The sequence below is a fragment of the Acanthisitta chloris genome, unplaced genomic scaffold (genome assembly GCF_000695815.1).
Source record: "Acanthisitta chloris isolate BGI_N310 unplaced genomic scaffold, ASM69581v1 scaffold37113, whole genome shotgun sequence".
Taxonomy (NCBI): Eukaryota; Metazoa; Chordata; class Aves; order Passeriformes; family Acanthisittidae; genus Acanthisitta; species Acanthisitta chloris.
The window spans coordinates 5,094-23,429 of record NW_008664968.1 but is presented as its reverse complement, the minus strand read 5'-3'; the positions used below and the strand labels follow the sequence as shown (position 1 = coordinate 23,429).

Below are 18,336 nucleotides of genomic sequence, written 5' to 3'. Positions count from 1 at the left end.
TGAAAGTTACAAGATCAGAAATTTACTGCACTTGGACACAACAGAGTAAGCACTTCAATAGCTACAGGCTCGTTCCTAACAGATTGTTCCAAACAAACGGTGAAAAGGCACTTTCAATTATGCACATAATTATATAGAAGTCACAGAAATTGTACCTGTGAGGATTGACTGGTCTACCCTTAGAGTCGTAGATTTGATGGAAGTAATTCTTATGTCCAGCAGGAACCTTGTCTCCAACTACAAAGAAACAACAAAACCAAGTTAGGATTTTGCTGTTTGAGAGATTTCTAACCAAGTGAATTATTACCTCTACTAGCCAGAAAAAGGATTTTCCACTAACTGTTCAGATGATTAAGATTACCAATAGCTTAATGCTGCTTTTATCGTATCATAGTAGGTTAAGAGGTTGGAGTGGACCCCATAGAACATCCAGCCCCAAGCCCTGCCCTGGGCAGGGACACCTCCCACCAGAGCAGGTTGCTCAAGGCTCATCCAACCTGGCTGTGAACACTGCCAGGGTTGGGGCAGCCACAGCCTCCCTGGGCACCCTGGGACAGTGTCTCACCACACTGTGATTTGCAATAGTCCAATGTTCTGAGTACCCAATATGCTTTGGCAATTTACATTTGCCCCTACATAACCTCAAAGAAAGAAGCTGTAAATCACTGGGCTGTTTTTCTGAACACGGGGGCACTTGAAAGCAAAGGGAAAACATTCTCAAGAGCAAGTGATCAATTTCAGAGGACATATTTAGAAACAATCAAAACCCATAGCTAAGGTGAATCAAGTTCCCATTGCAGAACAACTGGTCCTGGAGAGTCTTCCAGTTGTTTTCTCCATGCCCAAAGTCAGTGCTCTGCTCTCCAAAGATGAGGTTATCCACACTTATTTATTTAGAAAACTAAAACAAGCTGGATTTTCCTTTGCTTTGGCAGCAATTGTGAGAACAACATGCTTCTGCAAATATGCTCTTTTAATGTTATACTTTGAATTCTGCCAGATGTTTGTGTTGAAAGTTAATTTCAGATCCCAAGTATCTGTATTTTCCAGCAATGTTGCTCTGGTAAATACACCACAATCCATATCCCAGTTACCATCTTCACAGAACTCTATCGTGTTATCTTGTCATATACATTTCTACTTTGCACAAGACAACCCTGATTTAAAAAAAAAAATAAACCAACAAACCACTAAGAAACATTCACAATCAAGTGTTTGAGACACCAGTGCCGCAGATGATAAAAATTAACAGCACACTCCTAAAAATGGCACAGAATAATGAATCCAGTTGGCAGTTGAGCTCCAGCATCCCACAATTCATTCTTCTCCCTTTCTACTTCCTTATCCAGCTTCTTCTAGCTTTGAAGAACTAAAACTCCATTTTGTGCAAATCAATGGCTGCATACAAATGAACTTGTTAAAGCATATTAATGAGGCACATTTCTGACTCAGATGGAGGTTCTACATTCTGCACGTCAGTATTGCTAATCTACACAGGATTGAACACTCCCAATGCGATTTCACACCAAGTATTCAAGTGTCAGCGGTATCCTCATGAAATAATGCCAAGAAACAAAGAGGGAAAATAAGCAGCTAAAGAGAGCTGAGCTCAGTAGACGGAGTTTGTGTCCCCACCGTGAAATTAAACTAAGCTGCAATTCCTGCAGGAACTGCTTATGCAACCAGCAGCAATAATGCCCATTAACAAATAACCCCACGAAAAACTCCGCAGCGCTGTCTCAGCCTTAGACCATACAACCACTCACACCCTGGAGCAAAAACAATGGCTGAAGAGGAGAACTAAGTGGTACTTCAAACATTCAGAAAACTTGTACCGTGTGACTTTTTGGAAATCCAGAGCAACTCCGACCATTGAAATCAACACAGTATTGTATAGTTTTGCTTGTGTGTTTTTTAATCATGTGTATATGAAGGGGTCAAACAAATAGCTGCAAATTCCCTGTTTGGATCATTATCCCATGTGAATACTAATTTAAGCCACAATGCCCTTGAGCAGCAAGAGAAAGCAGTCTGAGACAAACAGTGACCTGGGCCAAAAAAGGCAAAACTATTCAATGTGCTCTGCTGGTGTCCTGAGGAGGTTTCTGTTCAGACATATAGCAGCAGCTGGGCTGCAGCTATCACTGAACAACAGGCCAATCCCTCTGTGCACGTGGGGAAACTCTGTCAATCTGCACAGACGTTTGCAAAGCGCTTAGAAGAGGTGGAAAACTCCAGGGAACTCACGCCACCGCACCTGATACAACTGCTAGGGGCTTAATCACGCCGTAACACAAAAAAGCTGTTAAAAATCATCTTAAAATATTCAAGTAACTGGACAGAACATATGGCAAAGTTTACAAGTAATTTTCCAACCTCCTTCTGAAGAGCTCTGAATTGTTCAAGCTCAAACATGATATTCACAAGCTCTAAACTGCTTGCAGAGGCACCTCTAATAGATAAATGATATTCAAGCATCAATATTTCCATGGGAACTACTACTGTCCTTATCAATTGCCTGAATTCCCAGAACTGAAGTGTTAAATTTATCTCAACAATGTAAGATAAGATACATTATTCCCTTCCCATCTCTGTCTGAGAAGGCTGGAGTGAAATATTGGAGGCATTTCCAATAGGCAGGAAAAGCTGTACATCAGGGTCAATTACTGAGCTATTTTAAGCAGCTCTTTGCAAAATAACAGCTCTGCCACTAAGACATTTAGAGTCTTGAATATATTTTCCCCAAGCACAACTGAAACTGAATATAAATAGGAAACCATCCTATGATAAGATAGGAATCACAGGAAATTTTTAGTGAGCAGATCTCATCTGCAAGCAGGAGGGTTTTTCCCATACACTTTAAGGCAGGAAGGCAATTGGGGGTTTGTTGGTTTTTTGGGGGAAAATTTAATTACATTTCCGTCGACAAAAGCAATAAAGTATTGCCCAAGTCTTGAAAGACAAGAAATTAGAAGCTGACTATGTGTTCATATTGCTCAGGACAGAGCTGCTACAGACTCAATGGATAGAACTCCAGTTTCACACCTAAAATAGCAAGTCAGGTGCAGATGAAAATGTATTTTCATCCATTTTAACCAAAGTTTTTAATGTTTATTTCCACAATACCTCTGAAAAAAAATCAAATAAGCTGCTTTCAAAACTGCCCAGATCCACAATGTAGCCAAATACATAACTATTGATTAAAACAGCCCTTCTAACTATAACACTGATTGCTGCTTGGAAGAGTGACAGAAAGGTTTGGTTCAAAGCATTAGAGCTTTATCCACAGAATCCTTTTCTTCATGCACAGAATTTAAAACTGAGCTTCAGCATACAACAAATCAATCAGTTTAAAAACAACCCGATCCCTCGAAGGGGTAAAAAATAAAAAAGACAAATATCCATTTTATTTACTTGTGCATGAGTCCATACTGTAGCAGAAAATTCACAATTTCTACACCTTGACAGAAACTGGAAGTTGTATTTAGTTGTGATATGAATGTAAAGTTTGTCAATTGGTTTAAACAAGACACATTTTCACTGAGAGTACAGATCACTTCACACCCGACAACACTGTGTTCTCCAGCCACCTATCTACCCAGCAGCATTAGGTTCCAAGATTGCCACTGATTACACCCACACTCCAGCCTGTCCTCTCAAGTTCAAAGCTCCACATGCCTTATCTTACCCTTCCCAGTCTTACAGACCAAGCTCCTCTCTGCATGTACAGTCACTGCCACATACATTGGATTTCAGCACACTACAGCCCTGCGAACAGCTCATCACACACGTGCACCTGCAGAACTGACCTCAGCTCCTCATGGAGGGGTTTCAGTCTCTAAAGGACAACTCAGGGCACAGAGCACCCCATTCAACCTGCAAAGCTCCTTTGAAAGAAAAGATGATTCGAGTCTCCAAATCCACTTCAAATGTAGAATATACTAAGCAATGTTAGTCCCGATTTAATACTTGGCAGTGAGTCCTACAGTGCAACTCATGATCTGTGTGTTTCATTGGAGCACTGATAGCCCTGTTACACCTCACCAGTTCCAACACAGTAGTAAAACTAAACACTTAATCTCAGAATTCTGTCAGAATATGGATCGAGACACCCACTGGGAGATCTCCACAGTGAAAATACAACATGAATGTTGCAGGCTGTGGTTTAAGTAGCCCAGGGAGATGTGCACAAGGAATGGGGCACAAATTCCGTGCTGGAAGGAAATAACTATTAAAGCTGTGTGGATTTCAGCCTGTTATATTTTTAGCTACATCTGGTACTAACAGAATTTTAGATTACAATGGGACTCCACTTATCTTTCAAGTCTCAAACTATTGAGACTATATCTCAATATGGTCTATTGAGATCTACATTCTAGAGCTTCTAAGAAAAATTGCTGGTGACAGGAGGCTCAGGAAGTAACATTAAATTTATCCCCAAATGCCACTAAGATATATAAGAGTCCTCAAAACAAAACTACTACTTGAAGTGTGTACTTAGAACATTGATATCATCCCTATTAACTCTGATCCCTCCCACAACTGAGATTTGCTGAGAGATTTACAGGCAGGTACATTGTAAAAAGGGAAAAGTTTTGCTATTTTATGTTTATGTAAGTGTTACAAGAACAAGTCCACTTCCTAGTAAAGGAAATTATCTGTGTGCAACAAGTCCCCCCTCTACATGATTATAGCAAATAAGTAATTTTTCCTAGAAGTAGCAATGGCTGTTCATATACAATATGTACCAATACTTAAGTTCATCATTAACCAAAGCTGCTGTCAGCCTGTGCCTCCTATCAGCAGGCTGGGGGCTGGAACTGGACTTCTGCAATAAAGATTTATCAGCACTGCACCGAACCATTCTATAGTTGAACAACTTAGGAACACAAAACTGAGTAAAAACACCCCCGCATCAACTTTCATAAAATATCCAATGGAGAGAACAAACTGTCTTAATTACATTAAGGTTCATTGTTGACATATTCATGTCTTGATTTTTAAGACCCTATAGTGTTTCTCCTGCTTTATTTGGATGCTAGGGTAGAAATACTACCAAATTCAGCAGATATAACCTAGCACACTGCTACTAAAACAGCTGATTCAAAACACATGGGGTTTTATCACCAAAATGGCAAAAGAGTATTAATTCTTTTGCCACAACACATTAAGTGTCAGCAACCCTTTTCTGTTTTAGCAGGATATATTATCATGGCTACAGTTGTTTTAACCACTTTTCCTAACGAGATCTGTAGTCTGTTTAAGAGTCAGTGATTTCAGTTCCCTCTCTTGCCCCAAAGTAAGTTTTTATCCTCTAAACTAGAGGACACAGCAGTGTGTGAATATTTACAAATAAATTGAAGCAAATGAAGCTTCCTACATGAAGTATGGGAATCTGCTTAACTGGAATTGAAATGAGGAGGCTTAAAATAACACATATGGGATGTTACAAGCTTCAACCAACATATTTTGAGAGTTCTCAGTGAATCTCGAATCGAGAATTGCTGGAGGACAGTAATAATTTACACCTGAACAGAATAAATTGCTTCTATTTAGAAGTCTAGCTACTGCAGCACAGTTGGTTTTTACATTAAACTTCCCTAAGAGGAGCTCAGTTTAGCACCTCTCCCTCCATGTATGCACACAATCTTGTCGTCCCATTGTGTTTGATTTCCTCAGACCATCAGAAATTTCATTTTTCTTCCGTAGTAACAGGTTTGAAGTATTTAACACTTCCTCAACAGGATATAATAAAATGCTACCAAAAATCAGAAGCTCTACAAAACAGGAAGATAACTGAGTCCCATCTTTCATACTTTCATACAAGGCCAAGAGTGTCAAAGTGTCAAAATTACGAGAGTGATTATGAAACATTTTAAGTCTGAGTTTCCACTCCAAACCAGTAAGATTTATTTTCCAACAGGACAAAGTTTATAATAGCAACAGTTCATCAGTTGTAACCATAACTGTAAAACAGCACTTGCTTCTACAGACAGGATGACAGAGCAATACATTTAAATACATAAATCCTTTGCTATAGACAATGTGCACAAAACAGCTTCTACCATACATTGTTCTGCATTCTGCACAGATAATACCCACAGAGCTCACTGTGCAGTGTGAGTATTCTAACCTAAAAACTGGTAAAGGTCGAGGTTAAAAGAATTTAAACAAAACACACATCACATTCTTATAAGTGAAAATCAAAAACAGGTTTCTGGGAGCAAGATATTTTAAAGTCAGAACTGAGGGCTACATTAAAAAAATTGGATAGACTATATTAAATAGTACACAAGGCTTGAATTATGCCCATTTTATTTCTTCTTGTGTAAAAACATACTTCTGAGTGTCATTCTCTCTGAAGAGGGCACCAGGACATTAACTAAGATGTGCCAATGTGCCTGTAAGTCTGCACTTACCTCTAATCTGAATTTGTGTAGTTTTGGCTTTTAATTAGTGGATCTATTTATACCCCTGTCTTCTGGATTCATCTAGAAAAGAACTCTTGTGATCAGCCTCTAAAAGTATCTAACAGCAGAAAGAATGAACTGGTAAGTTAAGCTACAACTTTTGCCAGATCAGGTAGAGAACAACATTTTCACACCGAAGTTCAAGTCCTGTTTCCAAGTTATGCTGCATTTGGCTAACAGAAGAACCAAGAGTACAAACTGGAAGTGCAGCAGAGCTCCAAGTGCAAGTCTTCTTTAGCCTTAAAAATAAATCTTGCCTTGCCAGGGTGATATGGTATTAACAGAACATTATCTTATGTTCAAGCATTTTTTCCTGTACTATTCGTGGTTATAATAAAACCTCACTCAGTATCAGCTCTATCAGAGTACAGAATATCAGATATGTTCTCAATTCAAACAATTTAACTAGAATTAGCTTCACTATTTTTACTTAACAGTTTAGCAGCTCTGGAAGGAAATGCTATAGGGATTGGGGGAAAGAAAAAAAAAAAAAGAAAAAGGAAATCTGTTTTGTAACTTTTCAAATGTGTGTTGAAAGTGACACAAGTTTAGGCTGTGCCCTGACTTGAACCTCACACAACTCCAGGCTCCAGTGAAGTATGGAATGGAGTTTGGACTGTGTCTGGTTACCTCCAAGCTGTATGAAGACAGTCAAAATGTCCCCTGAAGCTCACAGGTTTATACACTACTTGCACATGTATTTATTAACCCCTGAGCTTACCTTTGTATCTTTTCAGGTTGAAAAGTAGCACTTTATGAAGCAAACCAAACCCAAGAGTTTGCACCAGGCAAGGAAACATTGGCAATATTTACACTCAACTTTTTCCCCCTATCAAGAGATAGTTTGCTTTAGGAGAGTCTCCAGCAGGTCTCTCTTCTGAAGTCTTACTCCATCCTTTTTATTACTTTTTTCATCTCAACAGTTCCCCAAAAAAAGTTAACCTCCATCTCTAGCACTGAACCTCAAAATCAATTCTAGTTGTTAGAAGAGTAACACAGGCACAAGGACTCAGATGTTTTGGAGTAAGAACTACAACATCAATGTTTGTTGCTTGTACAACCAGGGAGAACCTGGAGCTGTTCATAACCACACAGGAATCTGATATAATTCACCACAAGAATCTTCCTTCTTTCCAACCTTCTTCACCCCAAAATTTATCTCTTTTCTTATAAGGCATATTTGCTTTACCAAGAGTCTCAAAGTGCTCTGCAGCTGGAATTTAAAGCCTCAGAAAGTAATTCTTGCCTACTCTATGCTAGGTATAAAGCTAAGTCTTCTGGAATATACACTAATTTAATAAGCAGCAGCTTCTGGGGACTGTGTGTATTTTTAAGCTGTGGAGGACTTACAGATACAGTAAGAGATGACAAGAACCATCATTCAGCAATTCAGGGAAAAGAGGAACCCCTGTGACCATGCTTTGGTCAATTACTGACTGCAACAAACCAACTTTCATTTATTAAATTACAGAAACTCAGCTATACTCTGTGTCTAAACCAGAAAATTTTAGACAGGAGAACACAACAGAAGTGAGCAAAGCTCATTTTTGTTCCCAAATGTGCTTCTATGAAAAATAAGCAATTTGCAACCAGTTTATGCCAATTTATTAGACTGAACTTCATACAAAACTCCTTAGAAATAAGGCCATCTTGGTGTAAGTTTCTCTTGAAGACATTACTTTAACCCAGCAAACAAAACCTCAACTAAATCAAAGGGTATGTAATCTATCAAGACAGCTCTTGGTTACAACTTTGGCGTGCACCATCCCAGAGGGTTCCTGTTCACTGTACTTTTTCCATCACCTCCGCTTAAGTGGACACAGAAGAAGGTTTTCCTAACATGTAGTTAAAACTCCTGCCTGCATTGTCTCTGAGCAAACAAGGACTACAGACTGTGCTACATCTGAAGAGTGTTAAGACAGCATTTATGTGGAACTTGTTAGCTACTAGGCATAAAGATGGGTAATTCCCAGCAAGTGCTCTATCCTACCTGAATGCACAATGAACCCCAAGAGACACCTAAGACAGGTTATCCACCACCTGAGGGACAGTCCAATTCAGGTTACTCCATATTTACTCCAAGGTCACAATGCAAATCTGCAGTTTCACCCTATTAGTTAGTCAAATAAACCAACTTCTCTTTCCTTTGTTGACAGATCAATTAAAAAAGAAAATCTCTTCCAGAAGCTTTATTTTACAAGGTCAAGAGCAGACTGAATAGTCTATATAATAACAGTCAAACTCTACAAACAGCCTAAGGAACCAGAACAAAAAGTGATGATATAAACCATTATTGCACTGTCTTGCTAAGCTGAACAGGTTGTTTTTGATAGGTTCAAAACTACTGAAAATACCAAATAGCCTTGGAAATGGTTCAATGCTACTTATTCACTGGGAACTCCTTCAGTGGTAAGAGGGAAATATATTCCTTCACTTCCTCCAAACTGCAATATCAATCTAACAGCTCCTACAACAGAGTTACCTCTGAGTCAGACTCACATAGAGCTACTGTGAATTAGCAAAGCTGTTAACAGCTTTAAATACAAGTATTTTGTAATGGAAGACCTGAGAAATTTGTTCAAAATTAGCTATCAGCATAGGGGAGAAACCTATCACCTGGCTGTTTATGCCACTTGGTTGCAAGATATTTGCCTGGACACACAAACGTCATTGGCACTTTGCCTAGAATTCCATAGTCAGATATGTATCCCAGCACGAAGTGCTCTGTCTCTTCCCTACATGGTCATCTTTTTGCAAACACCATGTCAAAGGCCATCACAATCCTCCTACCCTTGAGGCACAGGCATGCACAGAGTCTCTCTCACCTCCAGGTCTTGACACTAACACCAGTACATGGTGTATGGCTCTTCACTTGCTCAGTAGCTTTTCCTAGTTTGATTACAATTCAAATCTCATCACTGTCTTGCTACAATTATTGTTTTAGTATCAGAGTTTGTATCAAAATAAAGCAATTATTTCTCTATTAAACATCCACGACTTACACTTCAGCTACCTTCACTTGAAGTTGCAGTTGATTCCATTTGCCAATATAAGAAAAATACGGTGAGTGTTTAAGTCTGGTTTGGGATTGTTTGACCCACCAGTTTAAGTGAGTATTTTAGAGGATCATAATATGTTAAGGGGTTGGAATGGACCTTAGAGATCATCTAGTCATTTACCCAGTATGGGCTTCTCCAGTCAGACACCAAGCCAGAGCACCTATCTTAAAGGACAGCCATAAAACCTGTAGAATTCCTGTTTCTCTACATGAACATACTAGTTTTAGCATGTCCTTTTTAAAAACAAATCAGTTCTACACATGTTGGACTATCAGGCAGTGCTCTACAAGCAGATTTTAAACTAAAACAGCAGTAACCCCATGATTAAAGGATACTGTGCCTGTTAAAGACAGCCTGGTGTTACAAGCATGCTAGTCAGTGGATATTCCCAATTCATGTCTCTCCTTCAGGCATAGGGCTTTGAAAGAGAGTAATTGGGTTTATTGCTACTGACAGTATACAGCAGGTAAGTAAAAGCCCACACATCCCTCAGGTGTTCACATAGAGAATAAAGGCAAAGCTAAATTTGCAAGATCAAAATGCAATCTGTGCCTCTCCTGAAATAGCAAAGAATCAAGCAGAAAATGTTCTGTGCTCTAGACACCTGATAGGGCAGCAAAATCCAGCATTTTCCTCACTGGGATACCCCAAGCCAGCGTAAAACACAGTTATCAATGTGCAATTCTACCAATAGTGCTTTAAAGTACCAAAAAACACAACCCCAAATGCATTTCCATGATACAAACTGCTTCCAAAACCACCATTCCATTGCTGACATTTAAAAACAGGAAAAGGCTTCGGACTAGACATCTACTGCAGATTCTGTAATTCATGCAGTGCTGTTTGCCTGAAAAGGACACAAAGCACCAGCTGCAGATCTGATCTCCCTGCAGAGCACACGGTTTGGGCTGTACAGAAACAGTGAGTCAGAGCAAAGCAAGGGACGAGGAATCACAATTTCCCGCTATTTCTGCTATCAGCACTTTGTACTTGCAGCTGAATCATCCTGTGCACAGAACAGAGGCTTGAGACAGGGCTCGGGGAATGTTACAAGTTTTCCAAGGAATGAAAGCTGGGCAGACAGCCAACACCAACTTCATTTTGAGTGCACACTCTCTGCCTGCTAATTAAAACAGGGGGATAGTCAAGTTTAAGAGTATATATTTATCTCCTCTGGAGACAGTACCACCTCTAAAATCAAAGTGACACTAATGCAAAGCAAGTTTGATGTACACCCTAAACTGTTCCCACAGGAATAACCACTCAGTTAACAGTTGATAATGGCCTACAAAGTGTGAGTATGCAATCTCTTTTGACACTTAACAAGAACCACCTAGTTTTAGCTGGGAAAGAAAAGGAAACATAAAAGTCAATGATAAGTCCAGTTTAGAGAGTTATTGGTACACAACTATCGCGAAAATCATGGAACTTTAGCACAAAGTACAACACTTCTATTTTTGCATCCTTCCGAATAAAGATACATCTTTTAAGGTAACGTGAGATATTAGAAAGCTCAAGGCAAAAGTCCAACTTTTTAAAACTGGCACTTCAAATGCTTCAAACAGGAAACTGCTCTGCATAGTTATGTTTGTGGTCTCCTACACAGCAACAGGCAAAGGAAGCAATAAAGAACTATGAAAGATGAGAAAACAGTGATGTCACGTGCCAGTCACACTAGCTGAGAAGACAGAAGACATTTGTGAAGAGAAGCTGAAAGGCAGCTGCTACTACAAGCGTAAGAGTTGGAGAAACACGTTGAGATGAAAAAAGGGTGCCTAAAACCATCTCTGCACTCCCAAACCAGAGGAAACTGAACACATTTAAAACCAAGGAAGAGTATTTATGATAGAAAACCAGACAAGTTATAAGACACTCTGAAACCAGACATCAGAAAACAACATTTTAGAGTCCTGACAAGTATTAAAACCACCACTGCAATGAAGATGCTTTGCTTTTAGATGCACCAATTAACCTAAGTGGCAATTCGAAAAGCAATCCCCAGTGCAAATGCAAATTTAAGGTAATTACAGATGAAGAGAAACAAGATTGTTCATAAGTGAAGCATATACTTAAGAGTCTTTGAAAACTCCCTCCAGGGCCTCAAATCATTAAGACAAAGCCACCACAACAATTTTACATTAATATGGTAATACATATTACATAAATGGGACTTACCTGCCACTTCCACAATATCTCCTGGGACAATGTCTCTTGCTTTAATCCTCTGGACACTTTTTCGGTCCTGTCGATACACCTTGCCCATTTCTGGTTCATATTCTTTAAGAGCTTCAATAGCATTTTCAGCATTTCTTTCCTAAAAGACAGCAAAAATGTGTCATTTTAAAAGTCCTCAAGGAATAACATATCCATCAGATCTCATTTTTCCAATGCATTACCATATGAATACAACCAATTCAGCTCAGCTCCGTATCTTCATACAGAACATTTTGTGACTCCTCCCCTTGGAAAGTTGCTGACAGGAAATCTTTACAGCATAATTCAGGTGTCTATGGGTATTTACAATCTAGAAATTGTTCACTCAAGCCCTGCAGCATTTCCCACCAGGTATATCCGCTGTGTGGTTGCAGGGAGGCCACATAAAGAGTTCTGTGTAGCATATGGATGTTTTTTGACATAAAAAAGGTACTAAGCAGAATTAACCCTCATGGATACAAGTCTTGGCTGTGCCTTTCCAGCTGGAGCGGCTTAGACTCAGACCGGAGTGGACTAGCACTACTGAATTTCACCTACTGACAGAAATCAAGATCAGGTTAAGACAAAGTTCAAACATCTATTATCAACTGTGTTTCAACAAATCAAGTCACACTAAAGTGAAATTAAAGCATACGGACGAGAAACTTTCCCAGAGTCTCCCAGCAATTTACCAGCTTGGATGAAACCCCACACACGACCAACCTTCGTACTTCCACTAGCACAGTAACTTTCCTATCTCAACTGCAACCCTCTCACTAAGCACTAGCAGAGATTGGTATCAATATTGTAATGGCATCTAGATAAAGAAACCAGCAGCTTATCAGTACTCCTTCTCCAGATCTTGGAGAAGGAACTGGTTTTCCATGTTACTGCCTATTGACAAGTACAAATGTCACTTGTCCCTGATAATTACACGTAATGGGGAGGGTGCACAGAGCTTTTGGAACCTCTGCCCTTCAAATACAAACTGGCATTTCCAGATAATAAAATATTCCTCCTACATATGTCAAAGCAGAAACCCAACCATCAGAAATTCAAAGGTTGAGGAACTTGGTACTTCTACGTAAAGATGCAGCTGAAAATGAGCATTACTCAAACTACCTGGAGTAACTAATATTTCACAGCTCAGTGCAGATACCAGCACACACCCATCGAGCTGTAATTTATATCAACCTCATATTCCACCAAGTATTAATTCTGCTCCTCAGCACAATAATGCTGATAATGCTTTTCTGGGGATTAACTAAGAGCTAACATTAGGTGAAACTCTAAAGGCACAAACTAAAGTCAAACAAATGAAATGTTACTGCAATAAAACTTTTCCTTCAAAAAGGAGAAATAAAAAACAAGACAACAAGAGGACCCAAATGACCAAGAAGGCCAAGGGCACGCTGGCTTTTATCAGAAATAGTATGAACAGCAAGACTAGGGCAGGGACTATCCCCCTGTGCTAGGCACTGGTGAGGCACCTCCAGTCCTGGGGTCAGTTTTGGGCCCCTCATGACAAGGAGGACATTGAGGTGCTGGAGCATGTCCAGAGAAGGGAATGGAGCTGGGGAAGGGTTTGGAACACAAGCCTGATGAGGAGCATCTGAGGGAGTTGGAGACTCAACCTGGAGAAAAGGAGGCTCAGGGGAGACCTCATCACTCTCTATAAGTGATAGGACAAGAAGAAACATCCTCAAGTGGCACCAGGGGTTTCAATCGGACATTAGGGACAATTTCTCCTTCAAAAGAGTTGTCAGGCATCAGAACAGGCTGCTCAGGGAAGTGTTTGAGTCACCATCCTTGAAGGCACCCTTATGGACATGGCTTCAGCCAGGACAACCAGCTCAGTGTGCTGGACTCTGTGTTTGGTGGAATTTAGGGCAGTACAGGCTCTCCTGTCAGCCACTGAAGCACTAGCAGATGGCTCTTTGGGAAAAGTGCACGTGAGAGGAAAGGTTGAAGGTGGCAGAGCCACAGGAATGACTCAGCGGCTCACATCTAGTACCTGTAGGAACAGATACATTCATGGGTGGAGACTGTGTCCTGTGCCTTATTTTCCATGCCCATTAAAACAAGAGAATGAGTCATTCAAGCCATGCCGCAACAACTGTTTCACAATGAAGTTCGCTGCATGTAGAAATACATAGATATTCTTTGCATACTGTCATGTCTGATAAAATTGGTTATTTCCTACAATAGAGTATGCAACTACGCAAGAAAATCCCCAAACTACAGAAAGCTTTATCTTGCTTTTTGTGCTTAAAATGAGTACCTGCAGAATTTTAACTCAGAGTTGCAAGTTAAACATTAACTCTTGCACAATTACTTTATGAAGACTTGAATTGAAAATGACACTTAAGGGGGCAATGCTGTCACCTCTTGATCAACATTCCCTCTTCCATTCACACCAGCTCTAGCAGCTGTGCAGCAAGCTGGGAACTGCCAAAAACTGAAGTTTTTGAGGGTAAGTCTTCAGCTTACTTGGGCTAGCACAAGGCAGAGCACAGGAACCTGCAACAATGACACTTCTTACAGCAGTGAGACTGCAGCTAGAGTCCCCTCTAGCATGTTTTAACCTGTTACCAGGGCTCCTCCTCCTCATTTTTACTGTTATTTTGGACAGTTTGCTTTCTTTTTTAGACATGAAACCTAATGTACTAAAATAGCAAGTAATTATGTCACATTGGCACCATCCCTTTAAAAAAATGCAAAACCAACCAACCTTGCAAAGAACTTAAATTACTTTAAAAATCCTAAAGTAATTTTTTTTCGTGCAGAAAAACAATTCCAATAGAATATGCCCTGTCTGAAGTGATCAATTTATTAAACTGAAATTATATGAGCCATTTTACCTTGGCATCTCAGGAAGTGTTAGATTATGTCACCGATATAATTGTCTCCACAATTTACAGAAAGACAGGTAATACATCTCACAGGTGATAATGTAAGAAAACTTCATGGTATTTAGATATTTTTAGAAGAAACTTCTGCCTTTTGGCAGACATGCTGTGTTTGGATGTACACTTACTAGGTACTTACAGCGACTGAACAGGGAGAATTAATACTGCATTAATAACATAGTAAAACACAGCAGTTGTCTCAAGAAGAAACACACAAGAAACCAGATTACAAGCACTCCATCCTTTATCCCTTAAATTGGGAAGAAAACCCCAAGCAAGCTGATCCAATCCTTTGTAGCTTTGCAGCATCTGATTCATTTCCTGAATTCAGGCCTCCATTCTGGGCTGTCTAGTTCATGTGCTCACCAGTGTGTGGCCAAACACACTGATGGCACTTTGCCTTTTTGGCAATACTTCTGAAGCTTTCATTTTACCTTTAAGTCAACACTTTCTGTGGAGAAGCTTTATGAGATGCTGAGTCTCAGCAATCTAAAGTTAGCAACACATCTCATTTGCTCTGTATGAAGTACTCAATGCTATAGTGTACTCCTAAACCATAAAACTCCCAAACATTTCTGATCTGAGGTGTAAAAATCTGTGCATACCTGCCATACTCCCACAATTGCATTGGCTACTAGGATAAGTAATATTACAAAAGGTTCTACAAATGCAGTGATTGTTTCTTCACCTTCTTCAAACCAGGCCAGGACCTGTAAGAGAAACACAATGATTTAAATGACTGATTCACACAGACACTTTGCAAACTTTATGCCCATTAAGTTTCAGCTTGAGAGGTTCAACTGCTTAAATTACTTAAGCAGAAATCCCTCAATGTACCAAGTTGTAGTTCAGCAATTCATGAATGAGCTGGCAATATGCAATGGAAAAGGAGAAAAGGATTCCTTACTAAAGTAGTACAAAGTTCATTTTCAAGGCTGCTGTTCTTTTAAAGGAATAAGCTATTTATTTGGGAAACAATTGCTACTGTTGCTTCAGAAATGAAAGCAGAAGTTGTGACAACAGCTGTGACAGTAAAAAAATGTGGAATCATTACTGTATAAAACAGAATGCAAACTGGCTAGTTTGACTGCTTAAAACACTAATACCTTGCCAGAACCTGAATTTTAACCAAGTTAATTACCCTTTACCAGTAACTTAAGACACACAAATGAAAACAGCTTTACAAGTTTTTGGTGAATAGACATGAACAATAAGCATTTACTTATTCAAATAGAACTAGTGTCTTACTGAAGCACCTAAGTCAATTGTATAGTTGTATCTGAAGCTGAATTCTGAGCTGAGAAGCCGACAAAACTGGACTTTAGGAGGTAAAGCAACTTGAACACTTGCATCAAAGGTTCCACATAGACTTTATTTTAATTCATTTGCTTTAAAAGTCCACCCTAGTTTTAAGGCTTCTGTCATTCACTTGACTTAAGTGTGTCAGGGCCTCTGCAGAGTTTGTAGTCACTGCAGAAAAGTCAAGCTAACATGACCAGAGAGGAAGAGCTTTTTCATCAACATGTTGAGCAACAGGAAGCCTGGAAAGTGACAGTAAATAGGAACAACGTGTTGAGATAATTACGGCTGGTAGTCAGGCAACAGCACTCTGAGTCACTAGAAGACTGCAGAGAGCGAAGTGCTAGTAAAGCAAACGCAGTAATTCCACCAACACGCGGCTCAGAGCCACTGCTCGGCTGGGAGACACTGCAGGACATCCAGGGGAAGGAGCAGCAGCAGGAAAGCCTCAAGGAGAAAACATTCTGTCAGGCAAAGCCAGTGCAACAACAAATTTTTATTGCTACAGTATAAACTTGTAAGATCCAGGCTGAGATTAAGAGGACTGAAACATTCCAACTGGCAACAACGTCGCAAGGGGCTGTGTAATCCCTCTGGGGAAGAGATTTCTTCAGGACCTCTTACTGCTCTCCATGTCTCAGTGTTGCTTCCCTCCTCCCACACCACTAACCTCCAATCCCCTCTTCCACCTTCTGCCATTTGACCTGCTGGAGCAGACAGACCGCACCATCACCTGCACCCCACACATCCCCTTGTGCCATGGGCAGCCTGCACTCTGCCTCCCACCGAGTTACAGATTCCAGATTTCTTAGCAGAGACAAGGTCACACACTGACATCAAAAAAAAAAAAAAAAAAAAAAAGCTTAGTATCCATTTCTTCCTTCCCTTTTTTTATTGGAATTCTGTAGAGCCCATTTTGCTTTCAACAAAGCAAGTAAATTCAATTACTTTGCGATGTTCTTATTTGAACAGGCACCTACAAGGTTAACTGGAATAAAGTATGTGCTTTACATGATGAACCTTTCCTGACTGAAGGCCGCAAGTCTTGTAGAGCACCACTGAGAAAGGCTGCAACTTCCTGAGGTAAGGAAAGTAGCTACAAGGACAGCAAGATCCAAGTATGTCAAGGAGAGCCAAAATTATGTTTTCACAGGATCTTTTCTTTTCAAAAGAAGCACATGAACTCAAATTAGAGATCCTGACAGCACATATTTCTTCCAACTCCAAACATTCTGTGATATTTCATGTTTTAGATCTTGACTATAAAGCTTTCTGGCAAAATTATCAATCTGCTGAGATTCAAATGAAGTATCTAGTTAATCCTGGAAGCCAGCAATACACATTTCTCCCCCCAAAAGTTTCACACGATCACTAACAGTGAAACAATCCAAGCTCTAGTTCTAGAATGTTTTAGCAAATATAGACATTAAAACAGTCAAATATGTTGCGAGTTCTTGGGTTTGTTGTAGCAGATTACAGCTATATTAACACTCCATTTAAGATACATGGGATACACACAGAGTGCTGTGACAGGTCGGGTTTAGTATTTGATAGTAGCTTGAAGTAAAAAAAATAAAAATCAACAACAAACCCACAGTATAACCAAAAAGGAAGTAGAACAAGCAACACAAGTATTTAACTCAGCGTTTTCAGTAACAACAACTCATATGCTGAAAGCTGGTAAAGACCAGACAATTCTTGTCCAAGTCATTGAGTCCTTGGCAAAAAGTTTCCACTAACACACTTTTAAGACCCTGGAGAGGTTTACAATGTGAGATCTTATTTTTTTTCCACTTCTACTCAGAAGGGCCCCAACCATATTTCAGCTCTAATCACATTAAGACTCATATGTAGAACAGCTTAATTTCCAGGTCATTGATCTCCAATGCACTGTTCAAGCGGTGTGGTCAATAAGCAAAGTTACCATGTATATTTAAGAAGCTTAAAAGAGTAGGAAAGATTAAAAAAAAATAAAAATAATTGCTCAAGAGAAATGCAAGTCTAAAAATATAAGGAAAATAATAGCAAGACATAAAGGTCCCCTATCAACAGCCAACACAAGCAGCTTAAAGGACAACTTTCATTCAGCGTATTTGCTTTAGGGCTGCCAGAAGCCTATTTTAAACAAAGCCTGATGGGGTGGACCTACAGGACACTAAGGCAAAAGATACACAATGACAGGCAAACAGCACTTAGTTTTCATGGTTGTTTGTAAACCAGGGGCAGAGGTACAGTGCTCAAGTCAGCCAGCAATGATGTGATCACTGATGGAAACAGCTAGAACAGAAATGTCCTTTCAGCTTTCTCCATTTCTACAAGTTGATTATCTCTGTAATGTTAGGTAAGTTATAGAGCCAAGTTACCTCAGATGACTACGTATCATTAAGTAACAAAACCATCAGTAAA

The 18,336-nt window shown here is 39.7% G+C and overlaps 1 protein-coding gene across 1 annotated transcript in view; it reads right to left on the bottom strand.

Annotated features, from left to right (window-relative positions):
• The window catches only part of LOC103799250 (sarcoplasmic/endoplasmic reticulum calcium ATPase 2-like), a 38,054-nt gene that overhangs the window by 15,500 nt on the left and 4,218 nt on the right, over positions 1-18,336 (bottom strand). Inside the window, 4 exon segments of the mRNA XM_009071554.1 lie at positions 156-216; positions 218-237; positions 11,705-11,843; positions 15,237-15,341. Coding sequence (XP_009069802.1) covers positions 156-216; positions 218-237; positions 11,705-11,792 — 169 coding nt within the window. The 5' untranslated portion in view covers positions 11,793-11,843; positions 15,237-15,341.